At 39.6% G+C, this 24,147-nt stretch overlaps 3 protein-coding genes across 5 annotated transcripts in view; 1 reads left to right on the forward strand and 2 right to left on the reverse strand.

Moving 5' to 3' along the window:
* Nucleotides 1-2,662: 2,662 nt before the first annotated feature.
* On the reverse strand, nt 2,663-4,687 carry LOC309716817 (uncharacterized protein). Of its 2 annotated transcripts, none has more exons than XR_014279520.1 (3): nt 4,539-4,687; nt 3,609-3,653; nt 2,663-3,516 (listed from the first exon to the last, which is right to left on the reverse strand). XR_014279520.1 is itself a non-coding variant. In XM_082550877.1 (3 exons), the coding sequence occupies exons 2-3, from the start codon at nt 3,646-3,648 to the stop codon at nt 2,666-2,668; spliced, it is 891 nt and encodes a 296-aa protein (XP_082407003.1). In that variant the 5' UTR covers nt 3,649-3,653; nt 3,881-3,960; the 3' UTR covers nt 2,663-2,665. The 2 variants fall into 2 exon arrangements, 1 of the variants encoding a protein (XP_082407003.1); XM_082550877.1 differs by lacking the exon at nt 4,539-4,687 and adding an exon at nt 3,881-3,960.
* A 1,399-nt stretch (nt 4,688-6,086) lies between these two features.
* LOC309716824 (hepcidin-like) lies at nt 6,087-6,582 on the forward strand (the record flags this gene model as incomplete). Its single annotated transcript, XM_082550883.1, has 3 exons — nt 6,087-6,173; nt 6,272-6,349; nt 6,487-6,582. 3 exons carry the CDS (start codon nt 6,087-6,089, stop codon nt 6,580-6,582), a joined length of 261 nt encoding a protein of 86 aa, XP_082407009.1.
* A 9,524-nt stretch (nt 6,583-16,106) lies between these two features.
* Nucleotides 16,107-24,147, reverse strand: part of rspo2 (R-spondin 2) — a 60,462-nt gene continuing 52,421 nt past the window's right edge. For both annotated transcript variants that reach the window (XM_082550572.1, XM_082550571.1), the window contains exon 6: nt 16,107-17,629. In XM_082550572.1, coding sequence (XP_082406698.1) covers nt 17,514-17,629 — 116 coding nt within the window. In that variant the 3' untranslated portion in view covers nt 16,107-17,513. The remainder of the gene's footprint in view (nt 17,630-24,147) is intronic.

Below are 24,147 nucleotides of genomic sequence, written 5' to 3' on the forward strand. Positions count from 1 at the left end.
AAGAATGTAGAAGTGTTAGATAATGTTTCCTAGAAACACTTTCTATACAAGTTCATTCATAAATGTTTTAGACAACCTTATCTCGACAACCTTTCACTGAATTTATTTGGAGGTGTTTTCACGGTGTGCATATGAAGTTTCTAAGCTGCATGATTAATGCAGGAATCCCTCACACAGAAGAAAAAGAGAGAATAGAAAGATTTGCGTACAGCAGAAATTTGATACTGGACATAATAATAGAAAACATCTCAACAATACTGAGAGACGTTGCACTGTGGTGAAACTGTAAAGTAGGTGTAACACTGTGTAATGCTGTTTCAGATAATATCTGTACTGTATGTGCGCTGCATCCGTTCTGCAGAACATTTAAGCAAAATATTTCACGACACTTCAAAAAAAGCTAGAGTAGCTGTATCATGTGGATGTAGCGTATCACAAACAGGCTCAAAGCCAGTACAACCAAACGTGATCAAACGTCAGGCCAAGGTGGAACTGATTCCTATCTCCTGTAATTTCTACAACACTGTCCAATAGAGACACATGAATGAAATGCAGTGTCGTTAAAAACACTGATGATTTTTTTTCATATTCTTCATTTTAAGAATTTAATATATTTACATCTGAATAAACTTTTAGGCATTACGCTGACTGATTGATGCAGAATTCCCATTGGACTGTTCCCATCACGACCCAGGTGATCAGTCTCTCGATAGCTTTTCCTCTGGTTCCTGCTCTCTGCTGACACTCCTAGCTGCAGCCACGTTCTCCATTCCATCTCTTTAAACAAATTCTTATAAATAGTTTAACCATGTGCATTTAGTTCAGTATTACCTGTTGCCTGTGTCCTTGTCTTTTGGGAAAATACTTTACACAAATAATGGCTCAAAAAGGATTCCTTTTTTTTACTGTGCTGCAATTGATTACTGGATTATTTGTACCATTAATTAGTGTCAACTAATTTTTATTCAGTCTCCACATAGGATATGCTTGTGAAGATGGAATATGGGGGAGAGCAGAAATGCGTTGAAGTTCCACAAAGGGATGAATGAAGGACATGCATATTGTATTGAAGAAATAAGTAATGAGAATGCTGTTATTTGCATTTACCAGCTCACCTATGTCAGACCTTTTAATAAACAAAATTCTAATGAAAGTGAGAACATGTACACTGTTACATCTTTCAGACAATGTTTTGAAATTGTGGTGCACAATTCAGAATAAATGTTTTTCAAAAACCATTGCGTCTTTTTAGTAAATGTTTATTTCCAAAAGAAATTTCTAGAAGTTCAGAACAGTAAAATTCCCGCTTTTTAGAATGAATTAGAAGATAACTCTTACGTAGTTAAACTAAAATACTCTTTTGAGAGTTAATATATAAACTCTTAACACCAAGTGTTAAATTATCAACTCCAGACAGATTTGGTGTTTAACACTAAATCAGAGTTAACGTACCAACTCTCCAAAAAGAGTTAAATTAACACTCTCTGGTGTGGACCCATATAGACACTTTAATAGTGTTGAAATCAAATCCGACAGTGTTAATTTGGACATGCTGGATTTGGAATCTACACAGTCACATCCATTCAAATTTTAAATTCAATTCAATTTTTTTTATATAGTGCCAAATCACAGTAACAGTCACCTCAAGGTGCTTTATATTGTAAGGTATACTTACAAAGAAAAACCCAACAATCAAATGACCCCCTATGAGCAAGCACTTTGGCGACAGTGGGAAGGAAAAACTCCCTTTTAACAGGAAGAAACCTCCAGCAGAACCAGGCTCAGGGAGGGGTGGCCATCTGCTGCGACCGGTTGGGGAGGGGGAAGGAAAACAGGATAAAGACATTCTGTGGAAGAGAGCCAGAGGTTAACAACAAGTACAATTCAGTGCAGAGAGGTCTATTAACACATAGTGGGTGAAGAAGAAACACCCAGTGCATCATGGGAATCCCCCAGCAGCCTACGCCTAATGCTGGACATACACTGTGCGATTTTTGGCCCATTTTGAGCCGATTTTTCAGTCGTGCAACTGTTTTGGGGATCGACCCGAGTTTGCCTTAATCGTGTGTCGTGCATCGTATACATGGGGTAACGAGAAGTGATTAACACCTCACGATCAGCTCCTGATCATCAGTCATTTGGTCGTAAGAAAATCAAACCTGTTTGAAATCCTGTCGGCTGTTGTGAGGGTGTCAACGCAGCGTCTCTCACTGCGCACGCGCAAACACAGAGATGAAAGCGAAAAGACAGAACAGCACGGCAGTGCAGCGTGTGATCCGGACACAAGCGATGGAGGCACAACTTGTAGAACTGCCAAGCTCATCCGAGCCTTTTCGATGTGACTTCACAAAATTATCGCAACTACAACAACCGTGAAAATAGTGTAAAATTTTGTGTTATAACCTTCATGCTATGGACGAACAGTGTGAGCACTCAGGTTGCACAGAGCATCGGGCCGTATAGTATGAGACCCTGTATCGTGACCTATGGACTTCTAACCCCTACGAGTCAATCGGACAGTTTGAACAGGAGCTGAATAACGCGACTGAAAAAATTGCACAGTGTATGCCCAACTTATGGCAGCAAAACCAAGGGAGGATTCAGGGTCACCTGAGTAGGCCATCAGCCTACTAAAAGGATACAGAAAAATCCCGTTGAAATAGTGTTAGTTGTCATCACGGGTGCTGGTGGACTCATTTGAACACCTCCGAAATTTGCAAACGCGCAAGCATTCCTCTTCTTCTTCCAAATCCTCTCTGGACCTTTTCCTCGAGCCTCCAGTTTCATGGTTGTCAGTCTCTTCATGGGCATCTTCAAAGAGTTCATCACTACTGCTCTCAGAGTGATCATACACAATTGAGCTGGTCCCCGAATCAGAGTTTGCAAGCCTGGATCTTTTGCTATTAGGCTCTTCTTCATCTCCATCTTCCTTTCTGGACCTTTTCGTGGATCCAACAGACAGCGGTACCTCATCAGCAATATTACCAAGATGAGGACAGCCCTCGCTATCAGTATCACAGGCAGAGATGAAGTCAGAGTCATCATCAGAAAACTCCTCGCTCCATCTGATTCTTTTGTTGGGCTCCACATCTTCCACATCCATCTCTCTAGACCTCTTCCTGGATACACCTGGCTGAGGATCCTCTTCTGGGATGTACGGGTGAACATCCTCACAGTCTTCAAATGCCTCATCAGAATCGTCATTTTCAATGCCGACAACAACAACAGCATTATGATCATCATGCAGTTCATTGTTGTCAACATTGGCATCATTGTCTCTCACATTAATATTGTGATTGTTTACATTGTTGACATTGCCGTCATTGACATTGTGAAAGTCAATATATAAGACATCATATCGATCCTCTAATTCATCTAGTAGCTCAGTCAGCCTCCAAAAAAAGATATCATAGAGAGTAACATAAAGTCTTTCCAGTAAACCCCAGATTCCACCAACAGGTTCGTAAGCTGGCTCCTGATCTCCTCTTGGAAACATTTCTGGGTTAACCTGTCGGCCTGCAAGATCATTTTATCTTTTAATTAGCATTCATAAACATCTGCTGAAAATCAGTTTTTCATCAATTTTACGACTGAGTGCATGTGCTTACCATTACGGTTATTTTGTGATCCATCTCCGCTTCCATTCATTTTGACTACAAGGAACAGAAAACAACAATGATCACTAAACAACTCAGAATGTTCAGCGAATTTGCTTTTTTTGTGATAACTTTAGGCTACGTCCACACGTACACGGGCACTTTAAACGGAAATTTTCCTTTTTCGTTTAAAAAAAACCCCGTCCACATGTGCAGTTTTGAAAAAATATCTCCTTCCACATGTAAACCCTAAAAACAAAGTCAGGAACATGCCAAATCCTAACCGTGTAGAAATGTTGGCCAATCAGAAGTCTAGAAGCCTGGGAGGAAAACCTCACAAAACCTTACATACTATACTTCTGAAAGGTTTTTGTCTTTTTCTGGAAAGGCAGCTAATGTTGTGTTACTTTCAAGTGCCTTCATCATTTCAAATGTTAATAGCTAAAGACAGCATTTTGGCTGGTATAGACTCACAACTTTGGAATGGACAAAATGCATATAGCATACATGAATGTAAATTTTTTAAATTACATTTATTGCAAACCGACGTCAGGATTTGTGTTGTGAGAGCGTCTGTGTTGAATGATGCTCACTCTGATGCCTCTGTCTTTCTAAATGGAGGGACAGTAACTGCGTGTGTTTGTGTAAGCGTGTAAAAACTGCAGATACTAAGATTAACAGCAGAGCTTCTGTCACTCTAAGATATGATTAAGAACATTTTCTAATTTATGTATAATTTGTCAAATATTACAACAGCTGACAAATAGTTAAGTCTTCATTTGTTTTCCTGAATAATAGAGCCACATCATCCTCTCTATGATGTAAAATATAGTCTAGACTTGCACAATGTAAAGTACAGAAATACTGTCCTGGCAGGCAGGAAAATCAGGCTTTATATTTAAGTAAATGATCTTAAGTCTATAAAATGAAATTTGAACTTACTTTAGTTCTTGGTAAGTTACAGAGCAGTTAATCCTCAGGGAAATGTAGAAATTTCACTAAATAGTCGTCTTCCTTCATACGGTTGCAGTGTCTCTTCAGTTTTGTTTTCATATGCTGATGTTTTCATTCAAAACATGTTTAAATGCTGCGATGCCATTCTAGCATCATAGACTGCGGAATGTACATAGATTCTTTTTACATCAAGTTGTATGCACAGATTTTGATATCTTATATGGAGACAAAAAATACTTAAGACAGAAGTGAATCTTAAAAACTAAAGCAGTCAATGTGTGTTTTTTTTTTATTCTAATAGTTACTGTAAAGTTCTACTCTAAGAGATTCATCTTGGCCTTTATGCAGGGTTAAAGCTCAATAATGAGGACACACACAAAATATAATACATTTCTTTATGATTGTTAGGCAAAAACAAAGAGAACCCAAAGCTATCAAAACATATATCCACAGTCTTATTCTTGCTCTGCTCCCTAATTTTCCCCTGGAGGCATCACTATGGCAACAAAACAACATGCATTAAATGACGTTCCAAACAACAACAACCAAACTGTTTTCAGTGCTTAATATTTAACATGTCTTCATTATAAACTGTATTTGTGCAAATCAGTGAGGTTGATGTGCACAAGCTGGGATTCAGACTTCGGAGGGTTAATCCAAAAATTAGGTTTACATTGTTGTTCATGACAGTGCAGATTTCTGACGTTTTGTGTACTTTAAGCATTTAACAATTTGATTATTTTCTAACAAAAAACAGTGTGAAACTCAAGTTACACTTGTGTTTGTAAATGAACTGCCCCATGTCGTGTAGCTTTCTGGATTTTATACTTATTGGGCTACATGTTTATTTATTACACAGGCTATACAGTACATAACATCAAAACTCACATGTTTTATCTAACTAAAGTGTTTAATTATGTGGGCTACAGACAATAATCAAGTTATGGACTCTATTTATATGAAAAATGTATATATTTACTGCATTTGAATCATTTTAACCATATATAACCAACTGCGTATGTGTTTGAAATAAAAATAGAATATTTTGGAGAGTCTCCCCTCAAAGTCAGAACACTTTGGTGTTTGGTTAAATTGTGATTTTGAATCAGTTACAGGGGTTACTGTGATCATGAATGCTTTTCTCTCTATGTGTTAACACTGTCCAGGATATACCCTGCCTGTAGCCCTATGGCAGCTTTGATGGATGAATTGATGGATGGACGGTGCATAGCAGTCAGTTTTACAAATGTAACAAAGGAAAATACGACATTTAAAATGACAACAAAAATCCACATTATATCTAAATGACCATAAAGTTTATTGTGATAAACTGTGTAATACAAGCATGTAGTTGATGCAGTAACTGAGGACACAATGTTACTAAAACAGCTGTGAGTGACGAGGCAGCAGGGGCCCAAATCAGTATAAATATCAGCACTTCTGCACACATTAACCATCAGACAGAAGGACTCAGCTCACAACAATCATCCGGACCAGGAGAAAGAGTCGAACTTGAGCCTCTCAAAGCTTCCTAAGATGAAGACGTTCAGTGTTGCAGTTGCAGTGGCCGTCGTGCTCACATTCATTTGTGTTCAGCAGAGCTCTGCTGTCCCAGTCACTGAAGTAAGAACTTGACTTTAACCAAGTGTATTAGCTTACAAGCTGCAAATGTTTGTTTCAATGCTACAATGTGGTTTCTACTGCACTCAATTCATTAACAGGAGCAGGAGCTGGAGGAGCCAATGAGCATGGACTATCCAGCAGCAGCACATGAGGAGGCATCAGTGGACTCATGGAAGGTAAGTAACACTAACTGAGTGAAGGTGGCCAAATTACTTCAGCTAAATGAAAGTGTTTTTTTAGAGCAGGTGAATATAAAGAGCAGTGATGCTGCTGCAGATGAACTCTGTGCTCATGTCTCTGGTGTTTCCCACAGAAGTTGTATAACACCATACACAGGCCTGGCATCAAGTGTCGCTTTTGCTGTGGCTGCTGCACCCCCGGTATCTGTGGAGTTTGCTGCAGGTTCTGAGGATTCCTGCTCCCACAACCACTCAATATTAACTTATGAAGCTTTAAAATAGTCAGTTTTAACTGTGTTCATAGGATGAAACATTTTGATTTGGTAAGGTTGTATTTTCTATGTCTTCAATGATGTGACTGTATCAACATATTTAATCACATGTGTGTACTCATTAATCAAGTCTGTCAAATAATAACATTAAACGGTACTTCAGAATAATTCTTTTGCTCTGAAAAACAGATTTTATTACACTGCAGCCGATAAAGAGCAGCTTTAAGTTCAACAGTAGTTAGACTAAACGTGAAGTAGAACATTACTTCACGTTACATTTTTACATGGATGGCCTATAACTTGAAGTCATTATGTGGCACTACATAACATTTTATATAAATATAACATAGACAGTTCAATCGTTACTCAGTAGTACTTCTCACTGTATAAGGACCCAATGGTATATGACAGCAAATGTGCTATGAAGTGTTGATTCATCCACTTTATGCAGCTATAACTACATTTATATAGATGGCAACAGCTGAAAGCAGTAACCAGCTAAACTGGTTCCTGCCAAGTCTGTATTTGTGCGTCAGCACTTTAGACTTTGGCCTCTCCATGCTTGGGACCTTATATTTATGGCATTGTTGTTTGGGTTTTTTGATTTAGAAGTTAATTTGTAAATTTAACATGGAAGTCTACGGGGACTGGCTTGTTTTTCAAGCAGAAAAATAGTACCAGCTAGTGGTTTTTGGCACTAACATCTTAGCTTTATTTTTTAGCCCTGGAGTTTGTTTGTTTTTTGTCAAACATTTATATAGACTCATTATGGACATAAATTGAATTTATATATTTATATACACAGGCTCTAATATATCAATAAATTCAAGCTTTTGCAACTAATTCTTGTTTTAAGGATATTTTCTGTACAATCATTCCACCCTGGAAAAACAACAGTTCAAAGAAAGCATTAAAAGCCCAAAGTTACCACGACATTCATGCCCATGATGAGTGCATGTAAACTTTAGACCACATCTTAATTTCCCGTACAGATCTTTTGATCTGATGATGGATTAGACTTTCTCGTTTTGTTTCCATTTGTTGTTCTTAACAAGTTGGTTAACAATTCACAGTGTAGGTTTGGCTGTTATGTAGCTGATCATTTTCAGTGATCATTTATTGGTGTGAAGTGTTCAAACTAAACTTGATCACGTTAAGTAATGCATAGGAGGGAGAAGAGGGGGACTACTTTTATCAGGACTTAGAGGAAAAAGGTAAACAAATCCCAGCTGTGTGATCTCCATTAATGACAACACTGCAAGAAGCTCTTATTTTTCTGCACAGGTACTTTAACACTGCACTCATTACTCCAGTGCTGAAAGCATTACTCCTCAGGGGCTGGAATCTTTTTAAAAATAATGAAATCATCCATCAATTCATCAATATATTCGAGGTGGATTTGTAGCTGCAGTGGTCCTTACAGCTACTATAAATGAGACCAAAAAATGAAGTAATTATTCCTTATAGTCCTAAAAAAAACAGTTAAAAAGGCAGAATGTATTCCTACAGAGCCAATAATCCTACTGTTGTTGTTGACACAGATGTGCTCATTAAGCTAAAGCTAACAGGTCAGCGAGGTCACGGTACATGAGACAGAGTGGAGATAAGGGATTTTGGTTATTGCACAAGATGTTTAGTAAAATTCAAAAGACCCTTTCAACCTTTATCAGAGTAAACACACCGTGCACTCCTGTCATTATTGATTTTGGTATTTCCCTACAATTTATTTCCTTGAACAGATTTACATTATTAAAGTGGTTGTAATAGAGTGACAAAATTTAAAGATAAGCCGTTTGCTCTGTGTTTAAGTTGACAGTTACATGACATTTGATACTGATCCATTTGAAACCCACTCAGTCTAGCATCTTCTTATAAGAAAGTTCCAAGCACTGGACACGTTGATTTGAAATAATAATTAGTGTATTAGTAGCATAGTGCAGAATATAGGTGACAAACTGTGTGCTGTATTAAACTGTTGCACTCATGAAAATTCAATACTATGGCTGAATTAAGGAATTAAGATTATTGAACAAATACTGTTCGCACCAGTGCAAAATACTTAACATTTTGTTGTTTGGGAATTTCCTATTACAATACCCAGCATCATTTAAGTAGTGTTGCAAGTCTTTCCCAAGAAGGAATAAAGTACTGCCAGTGACAAGGTAACACTGTATAAATAACAGCATGATCAGCAAACAGAGCCATTATGCTCAAAAGCGCTGATAGCAGAAATGAAAAATTCAACCTCTTTGACAAGTTAAACTGCTGAAAATGAAACCATTCGCGTCTGCAGTCATCTTGGCTGTCGCACTAACTATTTACATTGAGGGGAACGCTGCCTTCCCATTCACAACCGTGAGTAGCCTGCTTGATGTAAATTAAGATTTATTCCTTTTTATTCAATGCTCATCAGCTCTGTGTGTTTTACTGTGTTTCTGAATGTATGCAACTAATCAACAGGTAGAAGACATGGAGGAAGAAAAGAGCACTGATGATCCTGCTGCAATGCAAGAAGAGACGTCAGTAGAAACATGGATGGTATGCTGAGTTGATCAAATACTTAAAATAAGTCATGAAGCTTGAGTTCATTCAATTTCTAGTCTACAGTGTTTTCAAGTAGCACTTCAAAATACAGCCGACAACCCATCCTGTAATTTTACAGGGCAATTTTTTTATATTTAGGGTGCATTTTCAGTACCCAAAAAATACTTCAAAGAAGCAGAACAAAGCAGTAGCAAACTGAAGTTTTAAAGGATAAAAAGACAAAGAAAATATACGTCAAGTGTATTTGAGGAATTAATAACTGAGATATTTTAGAGGAAAGGACAAACGGTGTTGCCCAATCTTACATTGCAATTTTAGGGGAGAGGGCTGTATTACTGTATCATTACCCCAACCACCCTATATTACACTGCAATTACTCATTATTTTGGTGTCCACATTGTTGCTAGAAATATGTGCCAGTAAACATTGGATTTAAAGCCACTCACACTACATAAAAACACAGTAGAATTTCGGCTTCTTCTTTCCTTTAAAACCTCTAGTTGTCACAGCCTTGACGTACTGTACCCACACCAGTATCTGGGGAAAATTAAACTCTAGGTCAGGAAAATTCAATTCAATTCAGTTTATATAATGACATATCACAGCAACTGTCACCTCAAGATGGTTTATATTGTAAGGTAAAGACGATACAATAAGACAGAGAAAACCCAAACAATCAAACAACACTCTGTGAGAAATCACTTGGCAACAGTGGGAAGCAAAACTCCCTTTTAACAGGAAGAAACCTCTTTGATGTATTTATTGTTCAGACGTATTTCAATTTTTTTTCACAGATGCCGTTTGACATCGGGGAGAATCGCAACACTAGCCCCGTCAGATGCCATCATTGCTGTGACTGCTGCCTGTTCAGTGGCTGTGGCATATGTTGCCAGTGAGGCTCAGATTTGAGTAGCTTCCATCAAAAGCAGCTTTACTTTCTCATCTTCAGCTAAAAAAATATGATGTATGTATTTATCCATGCTGTATTTACTATTATGTACAATAAACAACTGTGATGATCAGAAAGAGGGAGTGTCTAGGGACAAACAACAGAGGCGGCTATATTTTCCGAGGGTGGTCTGCTGTCCAAGTGCAAACCAGGCTCAGCTCTGCAGTGGTTCACTTATTATCCAGTACAGAACATGGAGGTATGGCATCCAGCCATGGTGGTGTGCATGCTATTGTGTAACTTTCAGCATGGCTGGATCGTGCCTCACTATTATAATGACCACAAAGGTCAAATAAATGATGCGGTGTTAAACCGGTGTAGAAATAATTAGGGAACACACAGACGCAGGCAGTCTATCTGACAGAGTTGTGAATGGATGGAACAATATGCAAAGAAGTCAACAGATTGCAAGTGACATGCAGAACAATGGCAAACCCTGTGGTTGCTGTTTAAGCCTGTGTGATTACAATTTAATTACCCCCAATACACACAGAAGTGCAGATACACAAAGAAAAACACACACATTCGCTTACACGCATGCACAGACTACCAGTCTGGAGCCTGGTAGACTCCTGCTCTGATCCCACCCTCATTCAGCCTTGCAGGGGGCTGAGAGGCATGCCAGGCTTGCCTCACGTCCAGACGGATGCCCGTTGTACGCCCCCATACCGACAAAGCTGCTGCCAAACCACACAAGGAGATAGTAAATGAGTGCACAGAGCTCTGTTCAGCTTCCTTACACACACAGAGACACGCACACACACCATGTGGTTTATTTTATCTGACTCATACCCACATACACATATGAGGCACAGTGCAGGCAGGTAGCAATTAGGGCCCTGTTCATCGGTAAATGCAGTACACTACGTCTATAAATCTTTTAAACTAGTGATATTTAAGTGTGTAAACTAAACTTCTCGGGTGGTAAGATGAGGAAATCACACAGTGCTGCTTTTTGTTGGTGATTTGATTTGCAGGGGAAGGCGTTTAGCCAGAAAAATAATAATAATCATACAAAAGAAAGCCACTTTAGATCTTTAAGACAAACACAACTGGAACAAAGAGCTTTATGTAGCACATAATTACTGGGCTACAAACTCTTGACCTGATGGCAGCACTTGCTGAAATGTCTGGAAATAAACATAGGCATCAGAATTCAAAGGGGATGCCAGCCCATCTGATAGTAAATGTAATTTACAAATAGTCAGTAATTGTTATTTGAAGGTTATTGACCTGCCCGTGAGTCAGAAAGCTCCGCTTTCTGTGTCTGCACTGTTTTGTGTCTGCATCATTCAGTCTGCTGTTGCACTGTTTTTGCAATTTTTGCACACTTGCACTTTATGTAGTCCTGTAGCATGATCTTGGAGGAACGCTGTCTCGTTTCAGACTCTTAACTGACAAATCAGTTATCACTTTCTCCAGTTAATCACTTAAACCAGCAAAGAGCAGAGTGTCAGCCACTGACTCCACTGCAGGTCACGCTCGACAGCAAAGGCACGCACACACGCACGCTCAATCTGGGCTGGAAATGTCTGCGATGAGGTCAAGACCTCCCCTATAGCTGAGTTGATTAAACACGTTTCTACAACCCACACACTGCCCAATAAAATTTGCTGTGCTGAAGATGATGACTGTGCTGCCCTCACTGGGGGCATCACTGGCTCCAGTCTTCCCAAAGAGCCCAGCCCAGGGACTTACCCTCAACACCCTGCTTCAGCGGCTCCACTTCCACCTACTCACCACGGGCCTTAAGGGAGCAATCAACCTGGCTTCTTATTAGAAGGATAACAACCATTTGCACGTGTGTGTATATGTATGAATGAATATTCCTTCCACAGACCCTCCAAGTGGAGCCAAAGGTTGCTTCTGAAGCATGCTACTGCATAATCCATCCCTGAATCAAGGAGGGGTTGGGGATAAACATTCCTGGACAATGAGAGCCTGCTTTACCCCCTGCTGTATTCATACCCACTTAAAATCTGCTTACCCACAATGCAATACCTGGCTTAAGCGAATAGCCCCCCAGGAAGGAATGCAGTGCCACTACAGAACAACATATCCCTACACGTAGAAGCCACTAGTGTCAGCTATGGCTCACATAAAGCCCCTCTGGGCTCTGACTGAGTACATTATATCCCATTCAACTGGTCTTAATATACTTTAATAAGACCTGTTTTTGATTAATTCTCCCTTGAAACCAGTAGTAACGCAGCTACTAGGCAGTGGGCACATATAAAAATTGAATGAATGGAGCAGGGCTGCCAGAGAGTCAGAAGAGGGAAAATAGGAATCCTTGTGGATTTGTCCTCACCAGCTGGCTCTTGAGTCCAATATAATGGTTATGCCCATGGCTCTCAAAGCACCAGTTAGAGGAAATGTTTGCCCAGCCTGTAATGCGTTTAAGGTGTGCAGTATGATTCATTTCAGGTCATAAAGCCCTTGCGTGTCACATCCTGAGTGGTATGAGCGAGTTGCTCTGCCTATGACTGAGCAGGGACAATGGCTTTGTGTTGCATTTGAATCCCAGTGAAAAAGAAACAGCTAGGTATTCCAGAAGAACGCGGGGTTGAATCGGCCAGGAAAAACAATAGTTACGGCACCCTTAGGAATCGCCACGCCGGGTAGGTATAGAAATGCCTGTCTGCTCCATGTAATGGATGGTGATAAAAATGTCCCATGTTCACTTCTGCACCTGCTGCAATGAAGCTCAACTGAAACACTACCAGCGCAAGTGACTCATAAATATCCCCATTTGTCATCCAGAAATTTAAACAAAAATATATGTGTGTCAAAGCATGGCAATATTAATGCACAAGGTGAGCATTATGACAAAGGGCCTACGTTTCCTGTCCCGCAGGTGAGGCCGACATAACGGGGCTACACGACTGCGATCATCCACGCAGGCTTAACTGGTGCACCGCTACTCCAACTTTGAATCTTTTTACAGTTTCCCATTTTGAATGTTTCTGCAGCAAAGCAAATGACTGTCACAGACAATTAGCTTTTATTGAAGACTGTATTTATTCTAGGGATTAACGTGTTCCCTAGCAACTCCAAATGAAGCGAGTTCCTGCTTTGAGAGTTGACTTTGGATTGCATTGTTGCAATTAGGAGCGAGTTTAGTAATAAAAGTCACCCATTAATGCCACCATTTCGCAGCCTTGTACACATCATGATGTCTAACATATGGCAAACTTGTTCAAAATATTAAGATCTGCTTGTCCTTTGACACCAGTATGTTCCTACTCAGTGCTGTTTCAGCCCGTGCCAAACACCATGGCTAACCCACCAGAAGATTAATGATTCCAGATTTCCGTCAACTCGCAGGGCAAAGCGATGGCTCATTATACAGTTATTAAAAACAGCAAATTATTGCAACATTTATTATCCAGGGCAATCTTATTTGCCCCACCAATGTCATAACTTCCACTTCTGCCATGCACATTGGAACAAATGTGTCACATATGCCACAACTGCTTACTCGCATTAAGCTGCAGCATGTTTAATATAGGGCAGAGGTCTCAGCACCCCTCCTGTTATCCTCCTACTGTCTTGTGAGCTCCATACATGGCCGACAGCAGATACGCTTAAACGCCATCCCAACCTGCTTTAAAAGCACTGATCTATCCGAATTCAAGCCCACTGGGTCATTTCCTGTTAGTGGTTTCACTTGTTGTGCCTTTGAAGCAGGCTTTAATAATAGGACCCAACAGAACTAATGAAAATGCTCTCTGTCAGATTAAAAGGGAGCTTCAGTCTCAGCCACCTAACCGCATTCAGCACAAACATTAAAAAAATGCGCACAAAGGAAGGCATACACACACTCACACACTTTACAGAAGTGGTTTGCACAGGGAGGACCATTCCTTCTGATGTGTGCATGACTGTTAACCTCCTCAACAATACTGAGAATTGCAGCAATGTCCTTTTTCTCACAGTCACAGAAAAACAAATGAGTGGAAAGGGACAGACCGATATTAAAGAATAACTATAAGAGTTTGATCGCATCGCATCAAATGTGCGATGTGATTCTTTGTACTTTCTTTTTTCCACTGTGGATGCTGCAATGTGTGCTTTAGTGGTGGTCTTGTGCTTAATGAATCCACTTCAGTGGAGTTCCTCTCCGTAAGCTGTAAGGTTTAATCCCCAAGTCTGGAGTAGTGATAGTCTGGCCCGGGAGATGACATCTGTGAATCGTTCATTAACTTGGAACCAGCAGCAGATGTCTTTAAAAACAACTTACTCAACCTCTATGACATGTTTAATTCCTTTCAAAAATTTATTTCATTTTTGCTTTGTTTCATTTATTCATTGGCCCAACTGGTTGTTTATGGGCTCCCTTTTGCCATCTTTAAATACATTTTTTAGAAAGTAAAATTTTACGACAGCTCTAGATGGAGGCCTAAAACTACTTAATACTACTTGTCTGTCAAATAAAGGCTTGCATCTGGGTAAGTTTGTTAGCTAGAGTTAAAGTTAGCTACCTTTAGACGTGCATTAAATTACATATAAGGTATTAAAGGCCATGGGTTGGCCATTGATGTTATTCCCCCCAAAATTTGGCTGCTTCCAAAAGCCCAAATAACAAGACAGAAAATGTGGATTTTAAAAAAAAAAAACTAAAGGAAAGATCTCAATGGGAAAAAAATCATGCTAGAAATCTATACTGATACGGACTGGGTAATGTCTTTGGAACAAAAGGATGCCACACTGTTTGCTTGAAATGAAAATAATCAAACTACAAAGTGCAGATTTGAAAGTCGCTCTTAAAATCAGAGTGAAAAAATGATGAGGCAGGCTAGTCCATTATACTGGAATTTCACTGCAGCAGCTCACTAGTTTGTATGGCTCCCTAATGTTCTTGTACACATGCTTGACAACATCAGGGCATGCTCCTAATGTAACGACAGGTTCCTGGAGATCTACTGCCAGATCTGGAACAGGCTCAGTGAGCCCTATCAGTGACCTGGCAGCACCTGATCTGGATCCTCTTTGTGAACTTAACATGCTAGCCAAAAATGATTTCTTTGCTATAGCCATACAGGGCTTATTTAAACAATTCTGACATTTTGTATTGCATTTGATTAAATGTTTCTATTCTCATTGTTCTAATGTCATGGTAACTAAAATAACCAAACGTGTTAGCTATTCTTTTGACTTGATAACCTTTTACTACATGTTGGTTTTGCGGCTCCACTGTTAAGCTTTGAAAAGCCTCCTGGGTAAAGTCTGCCGTGTCACTTGGAACACCTGTGAAAGATGTTCAGGCACTTAAAGCTGCATATTTGGCCTTAAGATAGACATGGAGCCCATAAACTGAGGGGTATTTCAACACTGACAGGCTCCCTGTGGAAATATCATTTGTGATTTCAGGGGAGGTTAAGCAGAGCAGGAAGACTGTGGTCTCTTTCTCCCAGGATGATATATGTATGTGACACAGCGCGATTCATCTGCTACTGGGCATCCATAAGCTGTCTGGCAGATTTGAATTTTTTTTTCTTTCCTTCATTTTTTGGGATGGTGATTACGCAGCGTGGACCTCGGGTTAAATTAGCCATGACTTGCATTAGAACATGCTCTCTTCACCCATATACCAGATAGATTTAGCATAAAGCTAAATTTCTCTGTGATTATTTAATGTTTTGAAGATCACAGAAGTAAGTGCGACGTGCATCACTTAAGTTGGTGATCGATTGTGTGTCGCATGACAAAAGACACAGCCAAACGCAAGTTGTTAGGAAATTATAGTGTAATGCTGGAGATGGATGAGCCACCAATGACATCCGCTGGTTTTGTAGCTTTCACGAGGCTACGTCATAGTGAATTACAAACCCTTAACGGTGCTGTCATGCCGTTAAGGCCTAGTGGACCATATCCAATCCTTTGGCTGGAGATACCACTTGTCTCATGCAGTATGACATGACGGATTTCACAAATGTTTTTGAAATCACTCAATGGTACTCGGAAAAAAAAGACAAGAAAACTACAGTTTCAGAGTTTAGCCACATATATTATAGCCACAGACAATAATGAAAGGCTTCATCATACAGTCACATGAAATGTTTTTTAATAAAACACAACGTACACATATGCAGTCCTATGACCATACATTTGCTGGATCCTAATCAATAAACCTAGAATATGTCAAAGCATAGTTTTATTAGTCTTGTTTTTTTTTTCTTCTTTAAAACATCAAAATCAGTAGATGAGGTCAAATGAAAGGAATACAACACCTGCGTGACAGACGAGAAAGCGTTTCCACGTGTTAAAGATATGCACTGTTATAAGGAACGCAAAGAATATTTCAGCATATAAGAGTAACAGTATGAGGCAAAAATTCTCACTGAACCAAAAAAAAGTACAAAACAGAATTAATAAATAAATCAAATATATACCATATAAATGAAATAGCTATATGGTGGCTATGTTTATTATTTGTTTTTAATCATTTTAATCTGTAGCTTGTATTACAACCTTTTTTTCTCTAAAACATTTAGAACGATAAACGAGTCAATACTGAAAATACAGTAATAAGCTTTCAATATTAGATCAACTATGTACACGAGTCTGTTGCCATGCTAGTTGAACAACTAAATTTATTCTTTTCTTCTTCTTCTTTTTTAGTTTTTTAACCACACTATACAGTTAGAGCATAAAGCGGTCTGAACGTAAACAGTTTGTGCTGAGAATAAAATACTTTGCAACTATGCATGGTAATTTCTTTTAATATTACTCTCAAAAATGTACATAACATAAAGGCCACAATGGGAACACTTGTCTCCATGAATAAGGAAGGTAAGGATAGCTTTGACATAAATATAGGGAACAAAAAAATAGTCTCTCTCTCAGGTCAAGATGCCATTTTCTTGTCCATCAGCATCATTTTGCTTCCTCGAGCGTATTTTTAAATCTCTCCCGAACAGTTTATGTCGCCAACTCCCTCACAACCTCACCGTCCCCTTCCTGGCTCCTCCGCCTCCGCGGTACCTCTGGTGGCTCCTCCGTCTTCCGTCACCCCAGACGTTGAATGACATGGTTAATGACGATGAAATGAGTTCGGTAATGTCAACTGTAAAGATCCACAAGGTAACAAGGCTGGGAGAACAGAGTCACCTGGCTGGTCACTGCAGCTCGGGGAGAATTAGCAGGAGGCAGAGGCATGAAAGCATGTGTTTGGTGTGGTTGTGGTTTAGTGTTGTACTTATATCACACATTATATGCTGTATATTGTTGGACTGGCAGATTTATGAGTCCTGGTTGGCAGGGCGAAGGTGGGATAGGGCTGGGCAGCAGGACGGGAGGTGGCGGGGTTCGTGATAGTCGTCAGTCAGAATATAGGTGCAGCAGCGGCTAGCAGCTTTGCGTTGGTTCTTTGTTCACTGGGTAGTTTCAGTCCTCACTGGCTGGAGCGTTTAGAGGCCAAGTGGTCACTGTGCTGGTTCTGAGCTCGAAACCGCAGCCTCTGCTTGTTCTTCTTCTTTGGCTCTTTGGATCGATGCTTTCCTGAACCACCTGAGCAGAAACAAGAGAGAGAAAAGATTTTTCATTTTAATCATTACCGTCAGGTGTGAGATTCTCTGAGTGAGAGCGATTTTGTATTTTACACTGCCTCATGTCAAACTCGTTCTCTTCTTTAGCCTAAGGTTGGCAGGTCATTTCAGTTAATTTTATTATTATTAACCTCCGGCTCTCTTCCACAATGTGTATTTTCTCTCGTGTTTGCTGACAATTGGCTTGTGAGGGCCTTAAAAAGGTACGTATGTGAACTTTTGCCAAAGCCTGCATTATGTAAAAAGTGAGTCCTACGTTAGGAAACATCACAAATGAGGTCTTAGCTTGCTCCAGCCCTCAGAACTGAACCCCAATTTTAAACAAACGTCTGTACAGCCCAACACTTCACTGTCACTGCAATAGAGAGCAGCAATAAGTATGGGAAGTTGCATAACTCTTTTCCAAGTTGGAAAGGTCCCCCAGCCCAAGGTTAATCCATCCCAGGTTTCACTGGGATGGGCAAAGCATGCTGGGAACTGACTTCCTGCTCTCATGGAAGCGTGTGTGGTGAAGGATCTGCACCCAAGGCTCTCTGTGACAGAGAAAACTGGCTACTGAACCACAAGGCAACCAATCTGGCTGCCAAGGCCACAAATAAGATAACGAGGTGTGTGTGCAAGATGTATGTGTGCAGAGGGAGGAGAGGGGAGGCGGGTGAGTGTGAGGGAATTTAGGGGGAAAGAAAATCTAATGGGGGGAAAAGTGGAGTAAGGCTTGGATGATGAGAAAGATATCTGGATCCTGATCTAGAACACAAAGAAACAAGCCACGCTCTGGTTCGCTGACATGGGAAACACAGGAGGAAAGTGCTACAGAAAAACAAGTCTCATATGGTGGCCTTCACCGCTTCGACATCTTATTACAGCAGTTGTTTAAGCTTTTGTCTTGAAAGGAAGGTAACGGTGTGTAAAATGTGGCCCCATCTCTAATTGCCTTCTCATACTGTATGTGCTGGTGTTGCGTTGGCCCTTCAACGCACCCATACAAAAGACTGTTTTCCCGTTCTCAGGGCTGCTCTGTGAGGTAGATTTGAAAATATTCACTCATTTAAGCTGACACGCATGAGAAAGCAAGATATTGCTCTAGTAACAGGGTTTCCCAATGAATAATACAGATGCATGCAAACATCAAACCATCTCTGAGTTATTTCCTGCAATTAATCTAATCTTGTTATTTTCAGTCACTTTGCCAATCTGAAACATGGCAATAAAGTTTCTTGCACACAGCTCCTAGTTAACATCACCCTTTGAAAACAACTTTCACATCTCTTCCATCAAACTCTCATGCCCTTCAATTGAAAATATTGCCAGGGGACTTTGTACACTTGCTTAGCTGATTCTACTCTAGATTTTCTGCGTGACTTAATGTAGAATAATATTAAAGTAAGTCTGGAGCTCAAAGGCATTTGGCCTATAGGTTCATTTTCCTAATTGCTCTTTAAAGAGGTAATTTTCATTCAAAACAGTGTTGCTAGGTGCCTGATAAACATGGCTTTCAGTGCAATCAAGTCAGGATAAATTACATTTGACAGCAATAAAGTACACGGTGCTGCATTAAACTCCTTCAGTAACGGGCAAAGCCCTCGTGGGCCATTCCTTGGACGCAAGGCTGCATTTAAACTGAAAAAGCCTGCATTTACAGCAATTGCTTAAAACAAATAAATATGTGAGAGTTAAGTTAAAAGGCTCTTTTCCTGGCTAGTTCAGGACTGGGCAGGGGATCTGTAATCCAAAGAGTTTTACGCTCACAAAACACACACACTGAAACAAACTCAGCAGCTGCACAAGCAGGCTGACTTATAGAAAATCAAAACAAAAATTCACAAATTAATAGTTACGCTAATTAATTACAACCTGAAATGCCTGATTAGTACCTCTTCTACATCATGCACTGCTACTATCACATATTTTATTGAGCAAACTTGAATTTTTTTATTGTTTTAAATGATTGTGAAGAGAATGAAAATTAAAATTTTTAGTGACAACAAAACTGAGCTACAATCAAAGGCAAAACAGAACCTGCAGTGTAATTCTACATGTAATGCCTAAAGCTAGTTTTCTTAGCATTATTTTTTCCGCTCGCTGTGCCCCTGACCACATTTTCACTTGCGCTTCTCTTGAGTGCTTATTGTTGCCTGGTTACAAAAAAACATCGCCTGCCCAGTTTTTCTTCTCCTCCTGCTTGATTTTGATTAGTTAGTGTGAACACTGGCATTGTTCTGAAAGTTTAAGTGTTGAGGCCAACTGAGTAAAGACAGTAAACACACACACAGACAGACAGACACTGATTGCATTTATTTCCCACAAAGAAACAGCTAACTAGCTAAACAATGGGAATGGTAGATACGGCGCTAAATAGGGCTAAAGCTAAGTTTGCTTATTACATTCCTGTTGCAAATTAGGAATTTGCCATCCTTAATATCATTATAAATTTTTACATGGTATAAAAAATGTCATATCACAATACCAATGATATTAGCAACACCATGCATTTACATTCCCAAGCTGGCACAACAGCACAAGCCCAGACATGTCTGACAGCGAGAGCCACATGTCAGTCTAGTAGTGATGGGTCGTTCGCGAACGAAATGGCTCTTAGAGCCGGCTCCTTATCGCGAGCCGTCACGTGGGTTTTTTTTTTTTTTCTTTCTCTCAGCCTCTCTCTCGCACTTTTTTTCCGCTTCACTCTGCACGCGAGCCTTGTGCTTTACCTGGGCAGAGGGGGGAGGGGCGGTAGTTACACTCAGTAGCACAGGAACAGAGCCAGAGAGAGAGAAAGAGAGGCAGGGACAACAACATTAGAAAGGTATAGTAATCATCCACAACTATTTTCAGTTGCAGATGATAAAGGATTGAGAAAGTTTATTCATGCAGGTCCATATGACAGAGAATATGCATGTTCTTTTAGTTTTCATATTATAATTTATATTTAATTGTGTTGTGGTTTGCAGTGTTTTGTGTTCTTTTCACTTTAAATTTGTGAAAGGAAAAAGCTGAAAATTTAAATAGTTAAAACTTGAAATGTGAATAGTTGATTTTTGTATTATATGATTTATTTATTACATTTTATGTGGAGTGAATAAATAAAAGTATATTTACGGTGGCCCCTAGAGACAAAGCACATACAAACTTCAAATCACGTACGAACTCTGAAGCATGTACAAACTCCAAAACACGCAAAAACACGTACAAACTCCAAAACACGTAAAAACTCCAAAACACGTAAAAACACGTACAAACTCCGAAGCACATAAAAACTCAGAAGCATATAAAAACTCAAAACACGTACAAAAGACAACAGAAGTGCTCCAGGATGCTGGGCGCAGTGTTGAGCCTTTGTTATCTTGTGGCTACACAAGCCAGCAAGTACCAACGACCGGATTTGGTGTGTGGTAATAACAGGTAAATGAACTTTTTTTTAAATTATTTGAATATATATATGAGTGCCTGTGTATAAATACACAAACAATACACACATGCTTTCAATTGTGTAATTTAAGTGATCTAGTAGCTCTGCTTTGGAAGTTCAGTTCATGCTAGAAATGTGTTTTGGAGTTTGTACGTGTTTTGTCTCTAGGGGCCACCGCATATATTTATATATAAACATATATAAATAAAACCACTTGTTTTTATGTTAGTAATTCCTTTTGTGCATAATTTTATATTATTGTTAATAATAAATTAATTAAAGCAACAAAACAACCTGAAGAGCCGGTTCGGAGCCGAAAGAGCCGGCTCTTTTTAGTGAGCCGAACCGAAAGAGCCGGATCTCTAAAAAGAGCCGGAAATCCCATCACTACAGTCTAGGGAGGAAAAGGGAGGTACTCCAATAAAGCTTTGCAAAATATGCAAGAAAACTGTTCTCGCTAAAGGAGGAAACAACAAATTGTTTTGCCACTTGAGGCACGCCATCAAGTACAACCACGCAGTAAAGGCAAGAGAGCTGGAGATATGCCACCCAGAAGTAAACAACTGGACCCCATATGACATGATGGAAATTACTGACTCGGTTACACGGTGGTAAAGGCAGGCTTTGAGCAAATGGTTAAAAAACCCGGCCCAGGTTACAGCATCCCAGATAGGAAATATTTTTTTAATTTCGATTTATTACGTGACATTGTGGCAGGTTCCTGAAGAGCTCCATTATTAGATCATTTCAGTCCCTGCTATTGTAAACTAAAGAGTTAAACAGTTGTGTTACAATTTTACTTAAAATTTACACAGAAAACACTATCTAGGCTACTTTACTGTGTCACTGGATATAATGCCGTGTCAGTATGGCTGCATTGCTAATGCTGGCACCTTGTTGCAATATGTTCAGACTTTGAATTAAATAGTCTATCATCAATGACAGTAGCTCGCAAAGGATGAAAAGAAAAGAAGGAAAAGAAGGATGGAAAATTCAATCCATTTTGTTTGCACTAATAAATGCTGCTACCTATAAGCTCCAATCACTGATATAATCACCAGTTGCACACTTCCAATATAACTTTGGATGAATTGACATTCACTGTGCGTTTATACACCACTGTGCACTGAATAATTAGTTATTATTAATCTGAATGCTTATTTAATAGAACTTATTCTTTATGGTTGGTAACCTTTGCATTCAAAGTCTCAAAACAGTGCCTCCATCGTTAGCACCCTCTTGCAACGTTGTTTCAAAAGCTTTTTTTCCTGTTCAGTCTTTTGGTGTGTGGCTGTGGCAAGTTGATGACAGCCATCAACAATGAGTACAAGCAAAATCATCATCCTCCATATGGAACACAGGAAGTAAAATAAACATGGGGGCCTTCACAGCAGAAACCAAATACACTGCCTTCTAGCCTGTTCCCTAGCTTTGGTACCCAAAAAACTTTACTTTAGCATTTGCATGAATCCTGACTCTGTCCACTGGCTCCTTGTTGTTTTTATTATTAATTGAAAGGCTCTCCTCTCACTTTCTTTGTTTTCAATATTTTACCTGTCTGTGTTCCCATGTTTTCATCCCAAATGTTTCTTTTGGGGGGTTTTTGGTTTTTATCTCGCAGATATTGACAAGTTCAGACTTTTCCAAGCCACTAGTGACTCCTTCCAATCATACTCCTTCACATCAACATTACCAGTACATTTCAAAGCTAAGCTCACACCCCCAAGCTAACTGATAGTGCTTCATAAACACACCTCAACAGAAAATTAGGACCATATTTCATAATCCAGTCTCAACGCTGACAGCTAGAGGGCAACCACTCCCCACATAAGCCCCTTCCCCCCTGCATCTGGTGCAGTCCCAGTGTGATGTTTTATCATATCTACCCTATGAACTCCCATTTAGCCTTTCCTCAGGGTACAGTGCACACTGAGCTTTCATCATCTCATATTTACGACCGATGTAATCACTTAAGCTGATTACTAGGGTTCACAGAGGAAACAGTTTAATTTGCATCAATTGCTTTCAAAACCAAAAACAATTCATAAATCTTACAGCATGTAAAGAAAATTTTCTCTTGGAAGGCACAGTGGCCTTCAAATCATTCTCCGTCTTTGTTTTGCATTGAAACTGGCACAGCAAGGATCAAATCAAAAGAACACGACTTTTATAAGAAAATTATCTCCATTTAAAAAAAAATAAAAAATTCTCTTTCCATTCTGGCTGCATTTACTATCAGTAGAGCAAAACCGCAACTTCACCAATGTTTGGTTCTCCTCCATAGATACAGTCTTCTTTGCCAACTTGACGTTCGCATTCGGGTTTGAACTGAAAAGTGAATCAAACAAACAAACAAAGCTCTCAAGAGCAAATCAAAATGTTTTTGCATTTCGGAATCAGAAGCAGAGCCTGCGGTGGGATTGTTATTTACCGCTGTCAAAAGTGACCTTTGTGGAATTCTTTTGTGTATCAGTCAGCATGCGAGCACATGTGCGAATGATGTGCGGCATATGCCCTGTACGCTTGCGAGTCCATGATCGTGAGCTTCTATATCACCTTTGTGAGCTTGAGAAATACTTTGCGTCATTTCCAATTTTTTCAGCTGCCAAACCAATGAGCAAAGAGATATTAAACCTCTCCACAAGCACCGTAGAGGACATTCCTCAATAACCTCTTAAAGCCATTGAGGATCTGCTACTTTTTCTTTTTCTTCCCTATCCTTGCTGTTTCCCCTCTCCATGTCCCCGACTTTCTATTTGAGGCTCTCAGTATGGTACAGCTCCAACTAAGAGTTAAGTGCTATTAGACGTATCATATTATTAGGATCACACTCCAGAATAATATCTTCTTGCGGAATGGCAATATGACTACTTGTCCAACTGATGCACTGAAAGATAATCAGTCAAATCCATATCCAAGGGGAAGGGGGCCAAAGCCAAAGCTCCCTTCATCTATGTCAAAGCCAATATGTTTGTTTTGGAAAGGGGAAGCAAATTGAAGAACATGTATAAGTTTACATGAGAGAAATCAGACTTTTGTTTACTTTTGTCACCATAAAGAGATTTTCCCGT

Source organism: Aulonocara stuartgranti (genome assembly GCF_965226115.1).
Source record: "Aulonocara stuartgranti genome assembly, chromosome: 11".
In the NCBI taxonomy this organism is placed as follows: Eukaryota; Metazoa; Chordata; class Actinopteri; order Cichliformes; family Cichlidae; genus Aulonocara; species Aulonocara stuartgranti.

Coding starts and splice junctions, on each gene's coding strand:
- LOC309716817 (XM_082550877.1), bottom strand. CDS start 3,648: ATGAATGGAAGCGGAGATGGATCACAAAATAACCGTAATG. Junction 3,517..3,608: donor ATCACAAAATAACCGTAATG/GTAAGCACATGC, acceptor ATGATCTTGCAG/GCCGACAGGTTAACCCAGAA.